At 43.6% G+C, this 22728-nt stretch overlaps 1 protein-coding gene across 5 annotated transcripts in view; it reads left to right on the top strand.

Moving 5' to 3' along the window:
- The first annotated feature begins 11615 nt into the window (after positions 1 to 11615).
- The window catches only part of brsk2b (BR serine/threonine kinase 2b), a 191005-nt gene continuing 179892 nt past the window's right edge, over positions 11616 to 22728 (top strand). For all 5 annotated transcript variants that reach the window (XM_046346484.1, XM_046346485.1, XM_046346483.1 and 2 more), the window contains exon 1: positions 11616 to 12069. In XM_046346484.1, coding sequence (XP_046202440.1) covers positions 11979 to 12069 — 91 coding nt within the window. In that variant the 5' untranslated portion in view covers positions 11616 to 11978. The remainder of the gene's footprint in view (positions 12070 to 22728) is intronic.

Here is a 22728-nt window from a genome sequence, read left to right as displayed (position 1 = left end):
TTATGACACACTAGCCAGGGATGGCCCAAAACAACAGGTGTAAAAGGTGAACAAAAAATCAAAAAAGAAATGGTTTCACTATGATGACCAGAGACAGTGAGGGTTAAAGGTAGCGTTTCACGCTGAATCCTGGGGAGAGGACTACCATCTAAGGCGAACATAGCCGTGGGCTCCCCTAACTGCCTGAGAGGAATGTCATGTTCCCGAGCCCAGGCTTCGTCCATAAAACAGCCCTCCGCCCCAGAGTCTATTAATGCACTGCAGGAAGCTGCCGAACCGGTCCAGCGTAGATGGACCGACAAGGTAGTACAGGAACTTGACGGAGAGACCAGAGTAGTAGCGCTCGCCAGTAGCCCTCCGCTTACTGATGAGCTCTGGCCTTTTACTGGACATGAAATGACAAAATGACCAGCGGAACCGCAATAGAGACAGAGGCGGTTGGTGATTCTCCGTTCCCTCTCCTTAGTCGAGATGCGAATACCCCCCAGCTGCATGGGCTCAACACCTGAGCCAGTGGGGGGAGATGGTAGAGATGCGGAGAGGGGGAACACTGTTAACGCAAGCTCTCTTCCATGAGCTCGGTGACGAAGATCTACCCGTCGTTCTATGCGAATGGTGAGTTCAATCAAAGAATCCACGCTGGAAGGAACCTCCCGGGAGAGAATATCATCCTTAACCTCAGCGTGGAGACCCTCCAGAAAACGAGCGAGCAACGCCGGCTCGTTCCAGTCACTGGAGGCAGCAAGAGTGCGAAACTCTATAGAGTAATCCGTTATGGATCGATTACCTTGACATAGGGAAGACAGGGCCCAGGAAGCTTCTTTCCCAAAAACAGAACGATCAAAAACCCGTATCATCTCCTCCTTAAAGTTCTGATACTGGTTAGTACACTCAGCCCTTGCCTCCCAGATAGCCGTGCCCCACTCACGAGCCCGTCCAGTAAGGAGAGATATGACGTAGGCGATACGAGCAGTACCCCTGGAGTACGTGTTGGGCTGGAGAGAGAACACAATATCACACTGGGTAAGGAACGAGCGACATTCAGTGGGCTCCCCAGAGTAACACGGTGGGTTATTAATTCTGGGCTCCGGAGACCCGGAAGCCCAGGAGGTAACCAGTGGATCGAGGCGGAGATTGTGAATATCCTCCGAGAGGCCGGAGACTTGGGCGGCCAGGGTCTCAACGGCATGTCGAGCAGCAGACAATTCCTGTTCGTGTCTGTCTAGCATCGCTCCCTGGAACTCGACGGCTGAGTGGAGAGAATCCGAAATCGCTGGGTCCATTCTTGGTCGGATTCTTCTGTTATGCAGGTGAGTGAGGACCCAAAAGCGATATAACGGAAACAGAGTCTTTTAATGTCCAAACAGGGAAAACATAAATCCTCAATCATTACAGGGAAGTCCAAAAGGGAAAACACAAATCCTCTAGTTTAACAGGAGAGTCCCCCTTCTAGTTGTTGAGGAGAGTTGCAGGGCTAGCGGCAACAGACTGCAGGTCCCTTCGGGTAGGCGCGGGCCGTAGAGGATAGAGACACCTGCTCACACGTAGTATCTGATGACGAGGCAGAATACAACTGGACGGAACAAAAGCAAAGCAAACAGCAAACAAGAATCCGACAAGGACAGAGGCAGAAACAGAGAGAGAAATAGAGACTTAATCAGAGGGCAAAATAGGGGACAGGTGTGAAAGAGTAAACGAGGTCGTTAGGAGAATGAGGAACAGCTGGGAGCAGGAACGGAACGATAGAGAGAGAGAGGAATAGAGAGAGAGAAAGAAACCTAATAAGACCAGCAGGGGGAAACGAAGAGAAGAGAAAGCACAGGGACAAGACATGACAATACAATACATGACAGGTAAATAGAAATACTTTAGAAAACAAACGATCCACACCACATTGGGTGAGGCGGGTTGCAGGAGATTATTTTGAAGTTGAGATTTAGGAAAAATATGAAAAATGTGAAGAAAAAGATGTAAAAAAATATTTACATGGGACGAGACAAGACAAAGACAAATCTAGTTACTGTATTTACTGTATTTATTCATTTTTACTGAATGCGTGCCTACAGTATGCTGTTTGACATTTATTGAGTCATGTTGAAATGTGAAACAAAATTGTTTTGCATTTGTGTTCCTTTCTTGTTTGAGTACACACAAACAATATACATTATAACAACATCTTAGTCTTTACACTGAAATAGTCTCTGATAGTAGTGTTTTGAATATGTCACGTTAGATTGATCTCGGTTGTTGCTAAATTAGATTAATTTGATGGTTTGTGTTTTGTGTTTAGAGTTTTGAGTACCTAACAGGTCCCTCTTAGGGATGGACACATGGGATGCATAACAACATTGTGACAATAATATTATATCATGTGGTTGCATTATTTGTGTGTAATCGTTTTAAATGTTTTGATGTTTCCCAGAACTTCCAGGAAAACGGTGACGACTGTTGCTGAGTGGACTATGTTGGTTAAAGTGAGTAAAGACGCGGTATGTCCGTGTTTTACTGACCAGTGCAAACTGACCCCGGCCCATATTCATAATCATAAAGCATCACAGAGTAGGATTGCTGATGTAGGAACAGTTTTGCTTTTTAGATCATAATGAATGAGATTACATAAACAGGAGGGACCTGATCCTCGATCAGCACGGAGATGCTTTATGAATATGGGTTCTGATAAGAATAAATACGTCCGCCAAACAGGTGGTAGTGTGGTATTCCTATCAGAGAGGTTATTGCTGATACCATGCTCTGTCCTTGTCCTAATAACTGCAATGTTAGCAGGTGTTTTAGTGGGGAAATGCTCTCATTGGGGAGCCTGGTTTCACTTAACCCCTGTCTTTATCTGTGTCGTGTCGAGTTGTGTTACGTTTTGCTGTGCTGTGTTGTGCTGTGCTGTGCTGTGCTTTTCTATGCTTTGTTGTGCTTTGTTATGTTGTGTAGTCCTATGTTGTGTTATGTTGCTCTGTGATGTGCTGTGTTGTTGTAGTGTACTGGGTTGTACTGTGTTTTTATTATTTGTTGTGTAACATTGTGGGGAGATATATTCTCCATTAGTCTTGAAATATGTCACTGGAGCTTCTGTTGGCCAGACAGCCACAATAGAGCTGACTAATGCAGAAAGAGACTGCAGGCTAAGCCTCCACTAGCACTAGATGCCTCTAAATGTCAGAGACTGGAACTTGTGTTTTTGCTGTATCTATTACTGTATGTGCATACTGCTTCTCTAAACTGTCATGCATGTGTTTATGTCTCTGTTCTGTATCAGTCACAAGATTTTTGCACGCATTTTTGTATTTTACAGAGGGAATGGCCACAGAACTTTCTAGAGTAAACATATAACTATCACCCAAACTCAAAGTGTTGTGTACAATCTGCAATTTATCAGACCTCATTCTGTCATACGCAGTCACAGTGGTTTCTAAAAACATGATTCTATTTTTTGACGGTAGTTGATAATTCATTAGCTCTTGCTCAGGAAAAAAAGTCTAAGGCTGTTGCTTGTATACACACTTAGGGAAAAAAAGGTGCTATCTAGAACCTAACTGGGTTCCTCGGCTGTCCCCACGGAACAGGGGTGGGCAAGTCCCGTCCTAAGAGATGTCTGCGGGTGCTGTGGCCTGTGTGTGTTTGTCTCTGACGTGATGGCTGGAACAGCCACTTAATTGTCTCTGGTGCTAATGGCTTGTTCATACACTAATCATTAAGTGTGGGTGGCGTGGGGTGGAAGGAAAGAGATGGAGCGGAGGAAGAGATGGAGGGGAGGGGAACGAGAACTTGACTGAGGGAGAGATGTTAAGGGAGAGAGAGTGAAGGGGGAGGGAGAGAGTGGGAGGAAGGGGATGAGGGTCAGAGATGAAGGGATGGAGAGGCAGAGATGGAGGGGAGAGGTAATGGGACGGAGGGATGTGGAAAGACGAAGGGATGGTGGAAGAGAGACTAAGGGCTGGATGGGGGAGGTCAAGAGATGGAGGGATGTAGAGAGATGGAGGGGTGGAGGGGAGCAGAGGAAGAAAGATGTAGGGAGAAAGCGGGGAGACGAGAGAACGGGTGGTGGGAGAGGGAAGGAGAAATGAATGGGTGGAGAGATAGAGAGAGGTAGAGAGAGAGAGAGAGAGAGGTAGAGGCGTAGAGGGGTAGAGGGGTAGAGAGGTAGAGAGAGAGAGAGAGAGAGAGAGAGAGAGAGAGAGAGAGAGAGAGAGAGAGAGAGAGAGAGAGAGAGAGAGAGAGAGAGAGAGAGAGAGAGAGAGAGAGAGAGAGAGAGGAGAGAGAGAGGTAGAGGTAGAGATAGAGGTAGAGGGGTAGAGGGGTAGAGAGGTAGAGGGAGAGGGAAAGGGAGAGAGGGAGAGGGAGAGAGGGAGAGAGGTAGAGAGGTAGAGAACAATTAACAGCTAGAGAAAAAAACAACCATGCTCTTTGCTGTCTGCAGCAAATAGTCTCAGCTAACAGTGTTCCTCTACCCTGGCGTTGTGATCTCATCACTGGTTTGACCATGCTCTGATAAATCTATGTTTTTACTCAAATCAATACATCACCTTTATTTGGACTTCATAGCACTTTGTACAAAATAATTTGTCACAATCTGTTTGACAAAAACCTCAGGGCCCAAACCTTCAAAAGAGCAAGTCTGGGTTCTGTGTAGACTACATTTATATACAGCCAACAGGACTGTGTAACTCAGTAGCCACAATAAATTAGCTAGAAATTAGATAGTACATGTACACTCTTAGAAAAGAAGGTGCTACCTAGAACCATTAAGGCAAAAACAAAAGTAGGGTGGTTGGTCTGGTTGGATGGATAGGCGTATAACGCCGGAAGTCTAGCAACCCAAAGGTTGCGAGTTTGAATGTCGTCAAGGACAACTTTGGCTAATTACCAACTTTTCAACTAAAGTACTTACTACTTTTTAGCTACTTTTCAACTACTTAGTATGTTAATTAACCCTTCCCCTAACACCAACCTTAACTATTTTAACTAACCCTTCCCACAACCATAACTCCTAAACTTAACCCTATCCCCTAGGCAAGCTAATGTTAGCCACCTAGCTAGAATTCATAACATATCATACGTTTTGCAACTATGTAACATATGATTTGCTAATTCGTAACATATTGTACCTTTTGCAAATTCGTCACATATAGTAGGAATTGTAATTGATAACATATCATATGAAATGGGTGATGGACATTCACAAATAAATACATACCATACGAGTTGTAACATATCATACGAAAAGGAGTGTCTCGATTTTCTGTACAGAATCATACGAAATGCTCTGAGAACCATTTTCACCACCCAAGGGTTCTACATGGAATCAAAAAGGGTTCTCCTATAGGGAAAAAAAACCTTTTTGTTAAGAGTGTACTTGCAATGCATATGTACTTGCAAATGCAATGCATTTTATTGGTGCAGTGTATTTCAGAGGGGTTGTCTACAAATGTAACTCCAGTCAAATCTCGGGAGCACACCCAAAGGCAGACAGTTTCGAAGTAACAAAAATGTATTACAAAAACAGGGGGCAGGCAAACGACAGGTCAAGGGCAGGCACAGGTCAGTAATCCAGAGCAGAGTCCGAAAGGTGAAGCAGTGCTTGAGGTCCCGGAATGCCCAGTTTAGCAGCTGGGGACCACATGAATGGAACCTTGGGAGAAGTTAGTGCAGACAGGGGAAGCCAGGGTGCTGTAACCCCGGATAACGCGACAATAAAAGTTGTCAAATCCCAGGAAATGTTGCAGCTGCACTCTGGACGTAGACTGGGGCCAATCCACCATCGCTCTCACCTTCCCGGGATCCATCTGTACAGTCCCTGCAGCGATGAAGTAACCAAGGAAGGGGATGGTGGAGTGATGGAATTAGCATTTTTCTGCTTTCACAAAAGGCTGGTTCTCCAGGAGGCGCTGGAGGACTGAGTTGGAGAAAACAAGGATGTCGTCGAGGTAGACAAAGATGAACCAGTTTAACATGTCACGGAGAACGTCATTAACCAGGGCCTGGAGCACAGCTGGGGCGTTGGTAATGTCAAATGGCATGACCAGATATTCCTAGTGAACGCTGGCCTTGTTAAAGGCAATCTTCCACTCTCTCCTTTCCATATCCGCACCAGGTGGTAGACCATGCACGTCCAACTTGGAGAAAACGGTGGCCCCCTGGAGAAGTCGAAGGCCGAGGCGATGAGTGGTAGCGGGTAGCAGTTCTTCACTCTGATGTTATTGAGGCCCCAGTAGTCGATGCATGGGAGGCGGGGGAGGCAGAAGGACGGATACACCCTGCATTTAGGGATTCCTCGATATAGGTCTCCATAGCTTGGTCTCTGGACCCGACAGATTGTACAGTCATCCCGGGGCAGTGTGGTCCCTGGGAGAAGATTCATCCTGCAGTCATAGGGTTGGTGCGGAGGAGGTGAAGTGGCCTGGGCATTACTGAAAAACTCCCGGAGGTCCTGGTACTCTGCCAAAATGGCGGAGAGGTTTGGAGAAACCTCCAAGCCCACAGGAAGACGTCACGGGGCAGGATTTGCTGACTTCAGGCAATGGGCGTCCCATGATGGCACCAGACCATGATGGCACCAGTTGTCCAGTCTTTGAGGGGATAGTGTCCCTGGAGCCAATCCCGATACCACGGCAACCGGAGGAGACTAAATTAGCATGAATTGGATTACCTCGCTGTGGTTCCCTGATACTCGTAGGGTGATGGGAGTGGTATTGTGAGTGACCCGGCCTATAGAGCGCCTGTCCAGAGCTATAACGTCCATGGGAATGGAGAGGGGCTGAGTGGGGATGCACAGATCGGATGTCAGGGTAGCGTCCATAAAACTCTCATCAGCCCCAGAGTCGATGAGTATCCAGAGATATTTCAATTAGTTCCCACACAGCAGGATGGCATGGAAAGTGATGCGAGTAAGGGAAAGTTCTCCGTATGGCCCACCAGAGTACTCGCCCCTACCGGTGAGCCTGGTCTTTCAGTGGACAGGAGGACACCAAATGACCAGTAGTCCCACAATACAGCATCTCTTTATGTGAAGCCGGTGTAGACGTTCGGCTGGGGACACCATAGCTCTGCATAGTTGCATCGGCTCGGGAAAAGGTGAATCGGCAGACTTCGGAGGAACTCGGGTAGCCTCAGGTCCTCTTGGCCACGGATACATTGGGGACTTCCGGTCCTTCCTACATTCCTGTAGCCGCCCATCGATCCAAATCGCTAACTCGTCCTTCACTTCCTACAATATTCCATGCAGGAACGTGTCGAACAGCGATTCCGGGTTCCAGGCACTCTCCGCTACCTACATGCCTAAAACCACTGTATAGTCTGCCACACTGCGGGAGTCTTGTCGAAGCTGGAGTAACTTCCGGGCAGCCTCTCTCCCGGACAACGTAGACTCAAAAACCTTCTCCTATGCCACAAACTCCTCCAGACTGAAGTCTGGGCTACGGCCGTTGTTCCCTCCTGGAAATCAACGTGATGAGGTAAGCTGTCACTGAACGGTCCGAGGGGAGGAGGAGGGCTGCAGCTCGATGAATAGAGAACACTGCGTGAGAAACACCTGACAGGTTCCCAACTCTCCAGGGAAGCATTCCGGGGGAGGTAAGCGGGGTTCTCTGGAAACTGGGATGGCTGTGCTGCTAACAGCCGGGTTACTAAAAGGCTGCCTGACAGACAAACCAATGAATTGCTCCAGCAATGTGTTCAACGTGTGGTCATGGCGTTCGGCCAAGGTCTGGAACACCTCCGTAAGACCATGAAGGAACTCCATGTGCCTTCCAAGGGTGGCTCCTTGGGAGGAGATGGGGTTGCAGAGCTGGTCCAAGTCTGATGGGTCCGTCATGGGCAGTTCGTACTGTCAGGACTCAGAAGAAGACCCAGATGCAGACAGTTTTGAAGTAACAAAAGTTAATTACAAAAACAGGGGGGGGCAGGCAAACGACAGGTCAATGGCAGGCACAGGTCAGTAATCCAGAGCAGAGCCCGAAAGGCACAGAACAGCAGGCTCAGGGCAGGCAGGGGTCAGTAATCCAGGGTGGTGTGACAATGCATGGAACAGCAGGCAGTCTCAGGGTCATGGCAGGCAGAATGGAAAACTCGGGAAAACTAGATAGGAACTAAAGAAAGACAGGACCATGGGAAAAATGCTGGTAGGCTTGATGAAAAAAAACTGGCAACAGACTAACAGAGAACACATATATAAATACACTGGGGATAATGGCGAAGATGGGCGACACCTGGAGGAGGGTGGAGACAAGCACAATGACAGATGAAACAGATCAGGGTGTGACAACTCCAGCGTCTTAACAGATTAGACACCTGGGCTCCACATTGATTATGGCTACAAACATCCCCTTGGAGATGTCTAGTGGCAGAGCCTTCTGGGCGATTCCACACCCGCGGGAGTGGAAAATATTTTTGGTATCTCAGATTGTTCTGGCAATTCTCACATAGAAACTTAAATCACCATGAGTGATGTTTTAAATGCTTTTTACATCTATTTCACAAACCTTTTTAAGAATATGATGATGAAAGTGGACATTTTTAAGCCCTTTTTAGACATGTGCATGCCTCCTGTAAGACCCTACGATCTGTGAATCGTTTATGATACAAACAACATCTTGGTTGCATTACACTCCACATAGTGTGCTCCAAATAAAATATTGAGTATGTATTGACACTGAAATAAACATCTTCAAATTCATTATTTCAACATTAAAAAAAAAGAGGAAAAGCTCAAAACAACTCTTTTTGACTTGGTTCATTTTAAGACATTGTTTGTAACAATATACTCTATAAATACATAACATTTACAGAGTGGGCTCTCCGCTAGTTCTGAAGGTATGACACCTTTTATAAGAACCACCAACATTGTGAATCGGGAATCTCCCTTTGCTCGTGACTTGCCGAATGTGCAATCCTAAAGGAGGGTTGTGATGGGTTAATGTCATATAATGCACATTTCTATGTATAAAATGGGTCATATCATTAAAAGTACCAGAGCCCACTCTGAAAATGTACATGTTTGAAGATTATATTGTTCCAAACAATATTTCTACAAATAAACAAAATAAATGAAGGTTGTTTGAGATATTAATATTAATATGTTTACTGTTGAACTAATGAATGTGAAAATGTATCTTTCAGAATCTAGACATACACCATATTTGAGAAGAAAAAAAACTAAAGGAGAATAATGACACCAAAATGTTGTCCGTGTCATGCGTGGTTCACAGATCATAGGGTGTTTACAAGAGGCATGTACAGGTCTAAAAAAGGCCCTAAAAGTGCCAATTTCATAAAGAGTTTCAAAATGTTTAAATAGCATGTTAAACATTCTTTCTCCCAATATGGGAGAATTGCCAGAACAATACTGAAAATATTTTCTGCTCCCTTTGGCGTGGAATCACCCTTCCAGTTAGGATTAAGGGATTCATACTAAAAATAACCCCCATGGCTATAGTGTTGCTCGGTGTTGTCTAACACAGTGGAAGTATGATGTCGCCAGCTACCTCAAGCTTGCAGTCCATTCAAGGTGCATTATGATTGATGCTCCCTGATGATGGCTCTATGTTCTAATATGGGCACTGTATATAATGTCGGAAAAGGGCAGGTTTTTGCCTTCAATTTCCATTGTCCTCCAAGTGTGGCTGAATATCCTCTATCCATCCTGTTGGCATGGACTGGTGTTTTGTCAAATCGTGTATCCATCCATAAGGGATCATAACACGGGGGGGATAATGTCCTCAGTGAAGACACATTGCGCCGTAACATCAATTTAAGAGAAAGCACATGATGGATCCCTCTCATAGGTATGGGTCGGGGGAGGGGTCACAAATAATTAACAGGAAGTGGTTTTGAGTGAAAGCTCTCTTGTGAGGGACCAACACTGTCCCAGGGTGCATCTGAGAGCCCTTCCTTTGTTAGCAGCCGAGGTGGGGGAGGACTGGGAGAAGGGGGGAGCAGAGGCAGAAGAGAGGAGAAGAGAGGGGGAAGCCCCATCTGTCACAGAGCTGGTTGGGTCAGTACTTTTGTTGTTCAGGACTGATGAGATAGATGTGTGTGTGTGTGTGTGTGTGTGTGTGTGTGTGTGTGTGTGTGTGTGTGTGTGTGTGTGTGTGTGTGTGTGTGTGTGTGTGTGTGTGTGTGTGTGTGTGTGTGTGTGTGTGTGTGTGTGTGTGTGTGTGTGTGTGTGTGTGTGTGTGTGTGTGTGTGTGTGTGTGTGTGTGTGTGTGTGTGTGTGTGTGTGTGTGTGTGTGTGCGTGCGTGCATGCGTGGGGAGATAGATGGTAGTCAACATCATGAATTAGGGACCAACCACTGGTTTAATCAAGCCAAGTGACAAAGTGTGATACACACAAATGCATCATGGCCTCCTCCACAAACATGTGCATGCATATACACGCGAGAGCCCACACACACACACACACACACACACACACACACACACACACACACACACACACACACACACACACACACACACACACACACACACACACACACACACACAGGTAGTGAAAATATGTATTACATAAATCTTTTTATTTTAATTTAATTTAATTCATTTATTTATTTTTATATTTTATTGGTGGCATCATTATTTCCAGAGGATCTCTCAAAAAAAGTTTTTCACCAAACATTTCAACTCACCAGCGTCATAAGAAAGAATGGAGAAGGTCCTGATGCAGAGGTAGAGAGAAATGAGAGAGGGAAGAGAGGAAATGCCAGTGAAGGTATGAGAAGGTTGACCTAGGCAAGATGTTACTGTTGGTGGGGAGGAGGAGGGGGAGAGGGTGGAACATAGGGACACAACCTGTACAGATGTTCAGACTGACATCAAAGTACTGAAGCAGCTCTGAAGTAGTCTCTGAGGAGGAGCAACTGACAGGGAGCCAGAGGTAGGCTACAGTAGCTACAGACTGTAGTTAATACACCTAATCAGAAAGCCACTTGTTTTATTGGGGTAAAGGCAAAACAAGATTAGGATAAGGTTCGTCACCAATTCTCTTTGATGGTCACTATTATATTATATAGTTGGCTTGTCAATGTTAATAAATTTTGTGAATATCTACAAACATGCTTGGAAAATACTAGGAGGCTACTGCGCCGATTCACCATAATGCTATCTTGTCACTTCGACCTGAATTAAATGAAAGGATTCCTTTATCTGGCCTGGGTTACACCGGTTGAAGGAGTTTAAACCGGTTGAATGTGATTGCATTCGTTTTATAAGCGGGCTGCCTCCCGGCGTGAGCCAGGTGCCACGCTCTGGCAGACCGCGAAGTCGGCTCAAAACAAAAGTGTTGTGATGAGGATTCTGTGTTTTCCCAAAAACGCTTTATCTGCCGTCCCAGTGAAAAATAGATTGAAATTTCCAACATTTATTTTTGGGAAAATAGATGTTGTATGTGTCTGGACGATGCACAATGCTCCCTTGTCGATAACATGCAGCGAGCAGCGCAAACTCAGATTATTGTTTGAGTTGAGGAGAGCGCTCCTCGCTTTCGCCCGGATAAACCCGGGCCAGAGTAATAAAACTCCCTCAATAACCACCAGCTCCTGCGTTGTGCGCGCTGTACGCATGCGTCGTCCTACAGCTCCGACGTTGGCGTCAGTCAGCACTAAAATGCTATCCAGTTAGATTTCCCCGTCAACGGGTTGTGCCAAAACTGTGCTCACTGCGCCTTGCTTCCTCTCCACAGAACGAACACGGACGAAAAGAACACCATGTTATCCAGATTTAAAGACGCTACATTTCAGCAGTGAAAAGAGGAGGGAGAGACGGAGGAGTGAGCTAACAACATAGGCTAGAAAGGGACTCGGAGAAGAGAGAATCCCACCGACCATCTGCGTGAGGCGAGAGAGAGGAGGAGGAGGCCGAAGGGAGAGCAGCAGCAGACTGCGCTTTGGAATAACCTACGGTTCCCGTTGATTTGAAAGGAGAATTTTGAATTGTATTTATTATACTGTGAGACGTTTTACTAAATTCCCACAAAATGTCATCTTCTGGCAAAGACAACAGCGCACACTATATGAACTATGTGGGACCTTATCGTTTGGAAAAGACCCTCGGCAAAGGACAGACAGGTTAGTCCTTGTCTCTTGTCTAGCCGGGGATGATGTGTAGCCTATCGTTCCCGGTTGCTGGCTGTCAGTGAAAGCACTGGTTGTCTTTTATGTGTTATGCTGACATGGGCTCGAACATATGGTCAACTCTGTAGGTCATTGTGGGTTGGATGGATTTGTTTTAGGTTGCATCACAGACGTGCGGGCTGGTTGCTTCTAGTTCCCACTGATTGCTTTTGACTCATTGCATCAATCGGGGTTGAGAGCTTTCAGTCAGTGGGACAGTGCATTTGAATGTCTGTTGTGGATTATCCTAAAATTCTACTTTCTAATAAAAGGGAATACACTGGTCCGCCCTATAGCCTAGTCAGCTGGCTACGGTAGGGCTACACATGTAGTTCACACGGCTTACGTGTGATTATTGAAATATTAGAATAACGTCCCTTTAATCCTCATTGCCAGACAACGGGTAGATGGTATCCCAATGTTGCATGTTGTGGGTCTGTTACCTTGTAGCGTGTCGCTGTCTTCCAACATGCACACATTTGTCAGGTTACAATGCTTCTTTGGGGAAGTCTGCGCTGATCTTTGCCAAATAAGACAGGGCAAGCTACTGCACTACACAAGCCTGCTTCTCTGTCAGTCCCCGCAATGACAAGCACTAACACCTATCCGTGCAATTGCTGCTGCAATTTCGATTTTTAATCCCAAACTACACGCATGTGGTGAATTTTGTTTTGTATTAACGAAATATTGACATAATCTAAGTAATTTCCTGAAACCCTATTTGTATCCGGCTAAAGCAGTTTTGAATACAATACATAGACTATGTGGGAGGCACAGCATCCACATAACGACTAGGCAATGATGTGGGTACCACTGTCATGCGGGTACCACTGTCATAGGCTAAAGGATACTTTTTTGACTGATCAAAAGATCCGTAGCCTATAGGCTATAGGCTACAAAGTGCATGCTCAGAGAAGCACAAAGCAAAGTTATAATTCTAAAATGGCTGCTGGGATGGTGTAAATAAAACAAGGCTGCATTACACACTGCAATGGATATTCCAACCTTGAGCTCTTGCCGATCAAAACAATTTGTTTGTGCTGTCTAACCAAGGCTGCGCCTACAGTGGCAGTTCAGGAGAAGGGTCAAATAATTATTTTCGAAAATAATTTGGGATTAGGTCTAGCCCCAAAAAATAATTATCTTGCGTGCGGACTACTCTATAGCCTATGTACTGTTTAATTTCAGAAAGAGAGGTGGAAGATGAGCAAGAGGACAGGAGGTGAACTATGATAGCTTGCTACTACTATAATTGATTTGAATAAAAACAATATGTTTGACCATGTCGCATTTATCAGAGTTATTGACCTCACAATAAGCTAGATTCGAGTCACTTACATTGTGGTGCTGAAACCTGAAGCAGCAGTCAAGGCAAAATCAATTGGAAATGGACAGCTCAGGGTGCTGAAAGTAGGCAAATTCGAGTAGGCATAAGACATTTAAAGCATTTTAATTTTAATTGGACTACTAACAACAAGAGAGTTTTGTGTTTGAGGCTCTTTCTTCCTATTCAAGAAATCACACTGTAGGCTGCTATATACAGTACCAGTCAAAAGTTTGGACACACCTACTCATTCAAGGGTTTTTCTTTATTTCAACTATTTTCTACATTGTAAAATAATAGTGAATACTGAAAACTAGGAAATAACAGATATGGAATCATGTAGTAAACAAAAAAGTGTTAAACGAATCAAAATATATTTTATATTTAAGATTCTTCAAAGTATGCCAGATGACTGAATTGATTACAGCTTTGCACACTCTTGGCATTCTCTCAACCAGCTTCATGCGTTAGTCAACTGGAATGCATTTTAATTAACAGTTAAAAGTTAATTTGTGGAATTTCTTTCCTTCTTAATGCATTTGAGCAAATCAGTTGTGCTGTGACAAGGTATGGATGATATACAGAAGATAGCCCTATTTGGTAAAAGACCAAGTCCATATTATGGAAAGAACAGCTCAAATAAGCAAAGAGAAATGACAGTCCATCATTACTTTAAGACATGAAGGTCAGTCAATATGGAAAATTTCAATAACTTTGAATGTTTCTTCAAGTGCAGTCGCAAAAACCATCAAGCGCTATGATGAAACGGGCTCTCATGAGGATCACCACCACTCCTCTGCTGCAGAGGTTAAGTTCATTAGAGTTACCAGCAAGCGTTCAAGTAACAGACACATCTCAACATCAACTGTTCAGAGGAGACTGCGGGAATCAGGCCTTCATGTTCAAATTGCTGCAAATAAATCACTACTAATGGACACCAATAAGAAGAAGATACTTGCTTGGGCCAAGAAACACAAGTAATGGACATTAGACCGTTGGAAATCTCTCCTTTGGTCTCTGATGAGTCCAAATGTGAGATTTTAGGTTCCAACCGCTGTGTCTTTGTGAGACGCGGAGTAGGTGAATGGATGATCTCCGCAAGTTTGGTTCCCATCGTGAAGCATGAAGGAGGTGTGATGGTGTGGGGGTGCTTTGCTGGTGACATGGTCTATGATTTATTTAGAATACAAGGCACACTTAACCAGCATGGCTACCACAGCGTTCTGCAGTGATACGCCATCCCATCTGGTTTGCATTTAGTGGGACTATCATTTGTTTTTCAACAGGACAATGACCAAAAACACCTCCAGGCTGTGTTGCATCAGATGACCTGGCCTCCACAATCACCCGACCTCAACCCAAATGAGATGGTTTGGGATGAGTTGGACTGCAGAGTGAAGGAAAAGCAGTGCTCAGCATATGTGGGAACTCCTTCAAGACTGTTGGAAAACCATTCCAGGTGAAGCTGGTTGAGTGAATCCCAGGAGTGTCCAAAGCTGTCATCAAGGCAAAGGGTGGCTACTTTGAAGAATCCAAAATCTACACTTTTTTGTTTACTGCATGATTCCACATGTTTTATTTCATAGTTTTGATGTCAGTATAATTCTACAATGTAGAAAATAGTTTAAAAAATAAAGAAAAAACCCTTGATTGAGTAGGTGTGTCCAAATTTAGAATCGTGCTGTAAATAGATTTGTCGGTAAATCCATCCACCCACAATGCACTCTTTAAATAGCCTACCTCAGTGTCAGTGAAGGGTTGTTAAGTTAAAACCAGTACTTGAATTGAGGGGGTATGAGAGGGTACGCCATAGGCCTACCTAGGGATGAATCTGTTACCGGTTTCACGATAAACCACGGTAAAATTACCAGCAATTAGTATTACTGTTTAAAATTTGAATTATCATTAAAACCGTGTTTGATTACCACAGTTTGAAAAACTCCCGGTAAATGCTGTCCAGCATCAACCACAGTTAGCAAAAGTCTGACACAGGCCCATCATGCAACAAGGGTTTTGTTTTGTGTGAAAACATGGTGGAAGGCAGTGACAGAGCTCGGGAGATTTTTCAGCCTTCTAAGAGGACCAAATCTGAAGTGTGGTCGTATTTTGGGTTTTACAAGAGTGCTGAGGGAAACTTAATCGAAGATGGTTACCCGGGTCTGCAGAACATGCAAAACAATTGCTGCGAAAGGGGGCACCACTTCACATTTCTTGAGTCATCTTCGTGACCACCACTTCACAGCGAATGCAAGGTAAGTTAACTTTTAGCCCAATGATTGATGTGGAAACTTCGGACTGGGGGAAAATGTCATGGTTTGTCTGTCTAACTTGCTAATAGCTCGTCAATATTGTAAACTGAAGCTTTCATTGTTACCTACTCTTGTAAAAACACTACACGTGGCTCCGTCGCTGTATGTGTCGTGTGTCTGCAGACTCTATTCGCCCATTGCACACGATAACACGTTCTGTAGTTTAGTCACCCAACCAACATATTTTGTTCATTTAAAATCCGGCAGACGTCGACTTTGTTGTAAAAGTGTTCCAACAGGTGAAGCACTATAGACTCCTATATACAACACTCCTGTATTTATGTCAATTGTTGGGCTCATTGCAATTACTATCACTGTCTTCTTAAGACTCATTTGTACTTATGTCAATTGTGCAATGGGGTCATTGCATATACTCAAATGCAACACAGAAGACTGTGTGTGTGTGTGTGTGTGTGTGTGTGTGTGTGTGTGTGTGTGTGTGTGTGTGTGTGTGTGTGTGTGTGTGTGTGTGTGTGTGTGTGTGTGTGTGTGTGTGTGTGTGTGTGTGTGTGTGTGTGTGTGTGTGTGTGTGTGTGTGTGTGTGTGTGTGTGTGTGTAAGTGAATAATAATAATAATAATTGAACAACACCAATAATAATAATAATAATACATTAGTAATGCTATTCCCTTGTTTACAGAGTGGGCGTGCAGCAGGCAAACCCAGTGATGCTACCGGTCGCTCCTCAACTTCAGTTGTGACACGGACACTCGATCAAGCATTTCAAAAGGCAGGCTGCTTATGCACCCACATCAACAACAAAGAAATGGTCAAGACCTCACTGCAGCCCTTTCATATTACATTGCAAAGGACATGATGCCATTTCAAATTGTTGAGAGGCCTGGCTTTCTGAGGCTGATGAGGGTTGCCGTGCCTCACTACAAAGCGAGTGCTGCTAATGGTATTTGTTGTTTGTTTATTTGATTTGCTTATTTAAGGTTGTGTTCATTAAAACCTGCACAAGGGAAATGTTTACCTCTCACGGCCACATGGTGCCATCTTTAATGTTAATGTTATTATTTTAATGTTTATGCACACAAAAAGTGCATAGTGCTGCTAATTTGATTTGTTGTCTGTTGGATTTCAATATAAAACATGGTGAAATTATTTCAGTGTGTGTATCAGTACTTTAAAAAAACATTTCCAGCACATTTTAACAACACCGCGACAATACTGATAACCGTGGTAATTTTGGTCACTATAAATAATCGTGATATGGCATTGGCATTGGAGAGATATGATAAGATGAACACATAGCCTATCTCTGTCCATTCTTAGTATTCTTAGTATATTAAAAAAGATTCTGCTAATATGTAAAATTATGTAGAATCGCATGAAGTTATTATAACAAACATTCTGACCTGCAAAAATGATGATAGATTCATGCAATGATTTTACAGTAAAGGAGATCTTTCCACCCGTACTCTTGTCCACAGTGATCTGTGAACCCAAACCATCTGGCCTGCAACCCAGTGCACAATCAAAATCCCTGCGTTGCCATGTATTGCTTATAGGACAAAGAGCAGTTTCTAAAATGGCATATCTAAGGGTCTGGTCTGTTCAAGTAGTGAGGGTAAACGATGAGGATGTTTTCTGCTATCCACTTTTAATTATTATTTTGGATATAGAGGATGGTCACTTTTTTTCAAGCATTCAGAGAGGGTTTAGGTAAAATATACACTACCGTTCAAAAGTTTGGGGTCACTTAGAAATGTCCTTGTTTTGGAAAGAATAGCACATTTATTTGTCCTATTAAAATAACATAACATTAATCAGAAACATAGTGTACACATTGTTCATGTTGTAAATTACCATTGTAGCTGGAAACAGCAGATATTTATGGGATATCTACATAGGCGTACAGAGGCCCATTTTCAGAAACTATCACTCCTTTGTTCCAAAGGCACGTTGTGTTAGCTAATCGAAGTTTATCATTTTAAAAGGCCAATTTATCATTAGAAAACCATTTCGCAATTATGTTAGCACAGCTGAAAAGTGTTCTTCTGATTAACTGCTTTGGGATAGGGGGCAGCATTTTCACTTTTGGATGAATAACATGCCCAGAGTGAAATGCCTCCCACTCAGTCCCAGATGCTAATATATGCATATTATTATTAGTATTGGATAGAAAACACTCTGAAGTTTTTAAGACTTTTTGAATGATGTCTGTGAATATAACAATATGGCAGGCAAAAACCTGAGAAAAAATCCAAACAGGAAGTGGGAAATCTGATGTTTGTAATTTTTGAACTCACCCCTATTGAATACACAGTGGGATATGGGTTATTTTGTACTTCCTAAGGCTTCCACTAGATGTCAACCGTCTTTAAGAAACTTTGTTTCAGGCTGCTCCTGTGAAGCGGGGCTGGATGAGATGATAAAAACATCCTAAAGATTGAGTCTATACTTAGTTTGACAAGTTTCTTCGACCTGTAATATAACTTTTTGAACTTTTCATCCGACTGGACCATAACGTGCTTTTGGATTTGTTTACAAACACCCTAACAAAAGAAGCTATTTGGACATAAATGGACATAAATGATGGACATTATCGAACAAAACAAGCATTTATTGTGGAACTGTGATTCCTGGGAGTGAATTCTGATGAAGATCATCAAAGGTAAGTGAATATTTATAATGCTATTTATGACTAATGTTGACTACCCAGCATGGCGGATATTTCTCTGGCTGGATTGGGCTCTGAGCGCTGTTCTCAGATTATGCTTTTTCCGTAATGTTTTAAAAAATCTGACATAGCGGTTGCATTAACCTTTTGCGACAAGCAAACCCGTATCCGGGAGCGTAATCATAGCCTGAAAAACGCATTATCATAACGCAATGGACATAAATACCCCTATAAACTTTTCCTATTCATGAAAATCGCAAATTAAATCAAGTAAATACATTCAAACACAAGCTTAGCCTTTTGTTAACAACACCGTCATCTCAGATTTTCAAAATATGCTTTACAGCCAACGCTAGACAAGCATTTGTGTAAGTTTATCATGGCATAATGCTATGCTAGGCTCCGCTGGCAGCAGGCAACATTTTCACAAAAATAAGAAAAGCAACCAAATTAACTAATTTACCTTTGAAGAACTTCGGATGCTTTCACTCAGGAGACTCCCAGTTAGATAGCAAATGTTCCTTTTTTCCAAAAATATTATTTTTGTAGGCGAAAAAGCTCCCGTTTCTTCACCATGCTTGGCTGAGAAATCGACCGAAAAATGCTACAACTATAACGCCAAACCTTTTTCAAAATTATCTACATAATATCGACAGAAACATGGCAAACGTTGTTTAGGATCCATCCTCAAGGTGTTTTTAACAAATATATTCAATAATATATCCGTCGAGGCAGTTGGTTTCGTTTGGAAAAATGGCTACCTCAGTATTTTACGCAAGGTTTTCTGCAGGAGACACCATGTGACCACATGCCATATATGGTCCCTTACAGACATTCTTCAAGGGTAATGCCTAAAAAGACGTCAAAATGCTGTAGACACCTGGGGAAAACGGGGAAAACGTAAGCTCATTCGTAGTTCATTCACAGCCATATAAGGAGTCATTGGCATGAGGCGGTTTTAAAAAATGCGGCACTTCCTGGTTGGATTTTTACTTGGGTTTCGCCTGTAACATCAGTTCTGTGGCACTCACAGACAATATCTTTGCAGTTTTGGAAACGTCAGTGTCTTCTTTCCAAAGCTGTCAATTATATGCATAGTCGAGCATCTTTTCGTGACAAAATATCTTGTTTAAAACGGGAACGTTTTTCATCCAACAATTAAAATAGCGCCCCCTAATTCCAACTGGAGAAGTGTATCTAAAGTTCCATTCATAACACTTGAATTTTCATCAACATTTATAATGAGTATTTCTGTGAATTCATGTGGCTCTCTGCACAATCACTGCATGTTTTAGAACTACTGAACGTAACGCGCCAATGGAAAATGAGGTTTTTATCAAACAAAACATACATGTATTGTGTAACATTAAGTCCTATGAGTGTCATCTGATGAAGATCATCAAAGGTTAGTGATTAATATTATCTCTATTTGTGCTTTTTGTGACTCCTCTCTTTGGCTGGAAAAAATGGCTGGGTTTTTCTGTGAGTTGGTGGGGACCTAACATAAACGTTTGTGGAGCTTTCGCTGTAAAGCATTTTTGAAATCAGACAATGTGGCTGGATTAACAAGAATTTTATCTTTAAAATGGTGCCTAATAATTGTATGTTTGAGAAATGTGATTTATGAGATTTCTGTTGATTTGTATTGCAGGGCGCTAGCGGCCCCAGTTAGCCCCAGCTAGTGGCCCCAGTCCGCTAGCGGCCCCAGTCCTAGACAGGTTAAAGAAGCAATAAAACTGGCCTTCTTTAGACTAGTTGAGTATCTGGAGCATCCGCATTTGTGTGTTCGATTACATGCTCAAAGTGGCCAGAAACAAACAAACTTTCTTCTGAAATTCATCAGTCTATTCTTGTTCTGAGAAATGAAGGTTATTACATGCGAGAAATTTCCAAGAAACTGAAGATCTCATATAAAGCTATGTACTACTCCCTTCCCAGAAGAATGTGTACTACTCCCTTCTAACAAGAATGGAAAGAGGAGTGGGAGGCCCCGGTGCACAACTGAGCAAGAGAACAAGTACATTAGAGTCTCTAGTTTGAAAGACAGCAACCTCACAAGTCCTCAACTGGCTGCTTCATTAAATAGTACCCGCAAAACACCAGTCTCAATGTCAACAGCGAAGAGGCGACTCCAGGATGCTGACCTTCTAGGCAAAGTTGCAAAGAAAAAGCCACATCCCAGACTGGCCAATAAAAATAAAATATTAAGATGGGCAAAAGAACTCAGACACTAGACAGAGGAAGATTGGGAAAAAGTGTTGTAGACAGATGGATCTAAGCTTGTGTTTGGATCACATTCGTGAGATGCAGAAAAAAATGAAAAGATGCTGGAGGAGTGCTTGACACCATCTGTCAAGCATGGTGGAGGTAATGTGATGGTCTGGGGGTGCTCTGGTGGTGGTAAAGTGGGAGATTTGTACAGGGTAAAAGGGATATTGAAGAAGGAAGGCTATCACTCCATTTTGCACTTAATTGGAGCCAATTTCCTCCGACAACAGGTCAATGACCCAAAGCACAGCTCCAAACTATGCAAGAACTATTTAGGGAAGAAGCAGGCAGCTGGTATTCTGTCTGTAATCACCGGATCTCAACCCTATTGAGTTGATGTGGGAGCAGCTTGACCATATGGTACGTAAGAAGTGCCCATCAAGCCAATCCACAATTATTATTTCAATTATAAATCATTATTTTTATCCTTGTCAACATCTCGACTATATTTCCTATTTATTTTGCAACTCATTTCATGTATGTATTCTTGGAATACAAGGACATTTCTAAGTGACCCCAAAGAATTCAACATTTTTGTTAAAATGAAGCCAAAGCAGAAGGCAGACATTTTACATGCCCCCACCGATTGTCTATTTTGTTTGTTTATCTGCGTTGTTTGTAACTTATTATTTTACTATTTTTGTACATAATGTTGCCGCTACCGTCTCTTATGACCGAAAATAACTTCTAGACATCAGGACTGCGATTACTCACCACGGACTAGCTGAATCCTTTTTCTACTTTCACGACTCTGACGAGCCCGAGGCGGAGGATATACTGCTCTCTCAGGAACAGGCCCAGACCCCAGTGATCTGCGTGAGGAGGCGGCGGAGAAAGAGAGGCCGGAGGACGAGGTGTCGGCGACAATCGAATAAACCCTCACTCCCCTCAATTCTACTTGCAAACATACATCTTTCGACAATAAAATGGACGTATTGCTTTAATGCAGGGAAACTTAAATGAGTTTTTACCTCGTTTCTATCAACATGTTAAACGTGCAACCAGAGGGAAAAGAACTCTGGACCACCTATAGTCCACACACAGAGATGCATACAAGCTCTCACTCGCCCTCCATTTGGCGAATCTGACCATAATTCTGTCCTCCTGATGCCTGCTTCCAAACAAGCAAATTAAAGCATGAAGCATCAGTGACTAGATCAATAAAAAAGGTAGTCAGATGAAGCAGATGCTAATATGTTCCGGGATTCCTCCAATGGCATTGTGGAGTACACCACATCTGTCATTGGCTTCATCAATAAGTGCATCAATGACGTCTTCCCCACAGTGACCGTACGTACATATCCCAAACATAAACCATGGATTACAGCATCCGCACTGAGCTAAAGGCTAGAGCTGACGCTTTCAAGGAGCTGGACTCTAACCCGGAAGCTTATAAGAAATCCTGCTATACCCTCCGACAAACCATCAAACAGTGAAAGTATCAATACAGGAGTAAGATCGAGTCATACTACACCGGCTCTGACGCTCGTCGGATGTGGCAGGACCATTACAGACTACAAAGGGAAGCACAGCCGAGAGCTGCCCAGTAACATGAGCCTACCGAACGAGCTATATTACTTATATGCTCACCTCGAGCAGACCACCATAGTGCCTGTGCCCAAGAACACTAAGGTAACCTGCCTAAATGACTACTGACCCGTAGCACTCACGCCTGTAGCCATGAAGTGCTTTGAAGGGCTGGTCAAGGCTCACATCAACACCATTATCCCAGGAAGCCTAGACCCACTCCAATTTGCATACCACCCCAACAGATCCACAGATGATGCCGTCTCTATTGCACTCCACACTGCCCTGTCCCACCTGGACAGAATGAACACCTATGTGAGAATGCTATTCATTGACTATAGCTCAGATTTCAACACCATAGTGCCCTCAAAGCTCATCAATAAGCTAAGGACCCTGGGACTAAACACCTTCTGCAACTGGACCCTGGACATCCTGACGGGCCGCCCCCCAGGTGGTAAGGGTAGGTAACAACACATCCACCACGCTGATCCTCAACACAGGGCCCCCTCAGGGGTGCGTGCTCAGCCCCCTCCTGTACTCCCTGTTCACTCATGACCGCAC

The sequence above is a fragment of the Oncorhynchus gorbuscha genome, linkage group LG04 (genome assembly GCF_021184085.1).
Source record: "Oncorhynchus gorbuscha isolate QuinsamMale2020 ecotype Even-year linkage group LG04, OgorEven_v1.0, whole genome shotgun sequence".
Taxonomy (NCBI): Eukaryota; Metazoa; Chordata; class Actinopteri; order Salmoniformes; family Salmonidae; genus Oncorhynchus; species Oncorhynchus gorbuscha.
The sequence above is the reverse complement of the archived record's forward strand: the minus strand, read 5'-3'. Positions and strand labels throughout refer to the sequence as shown.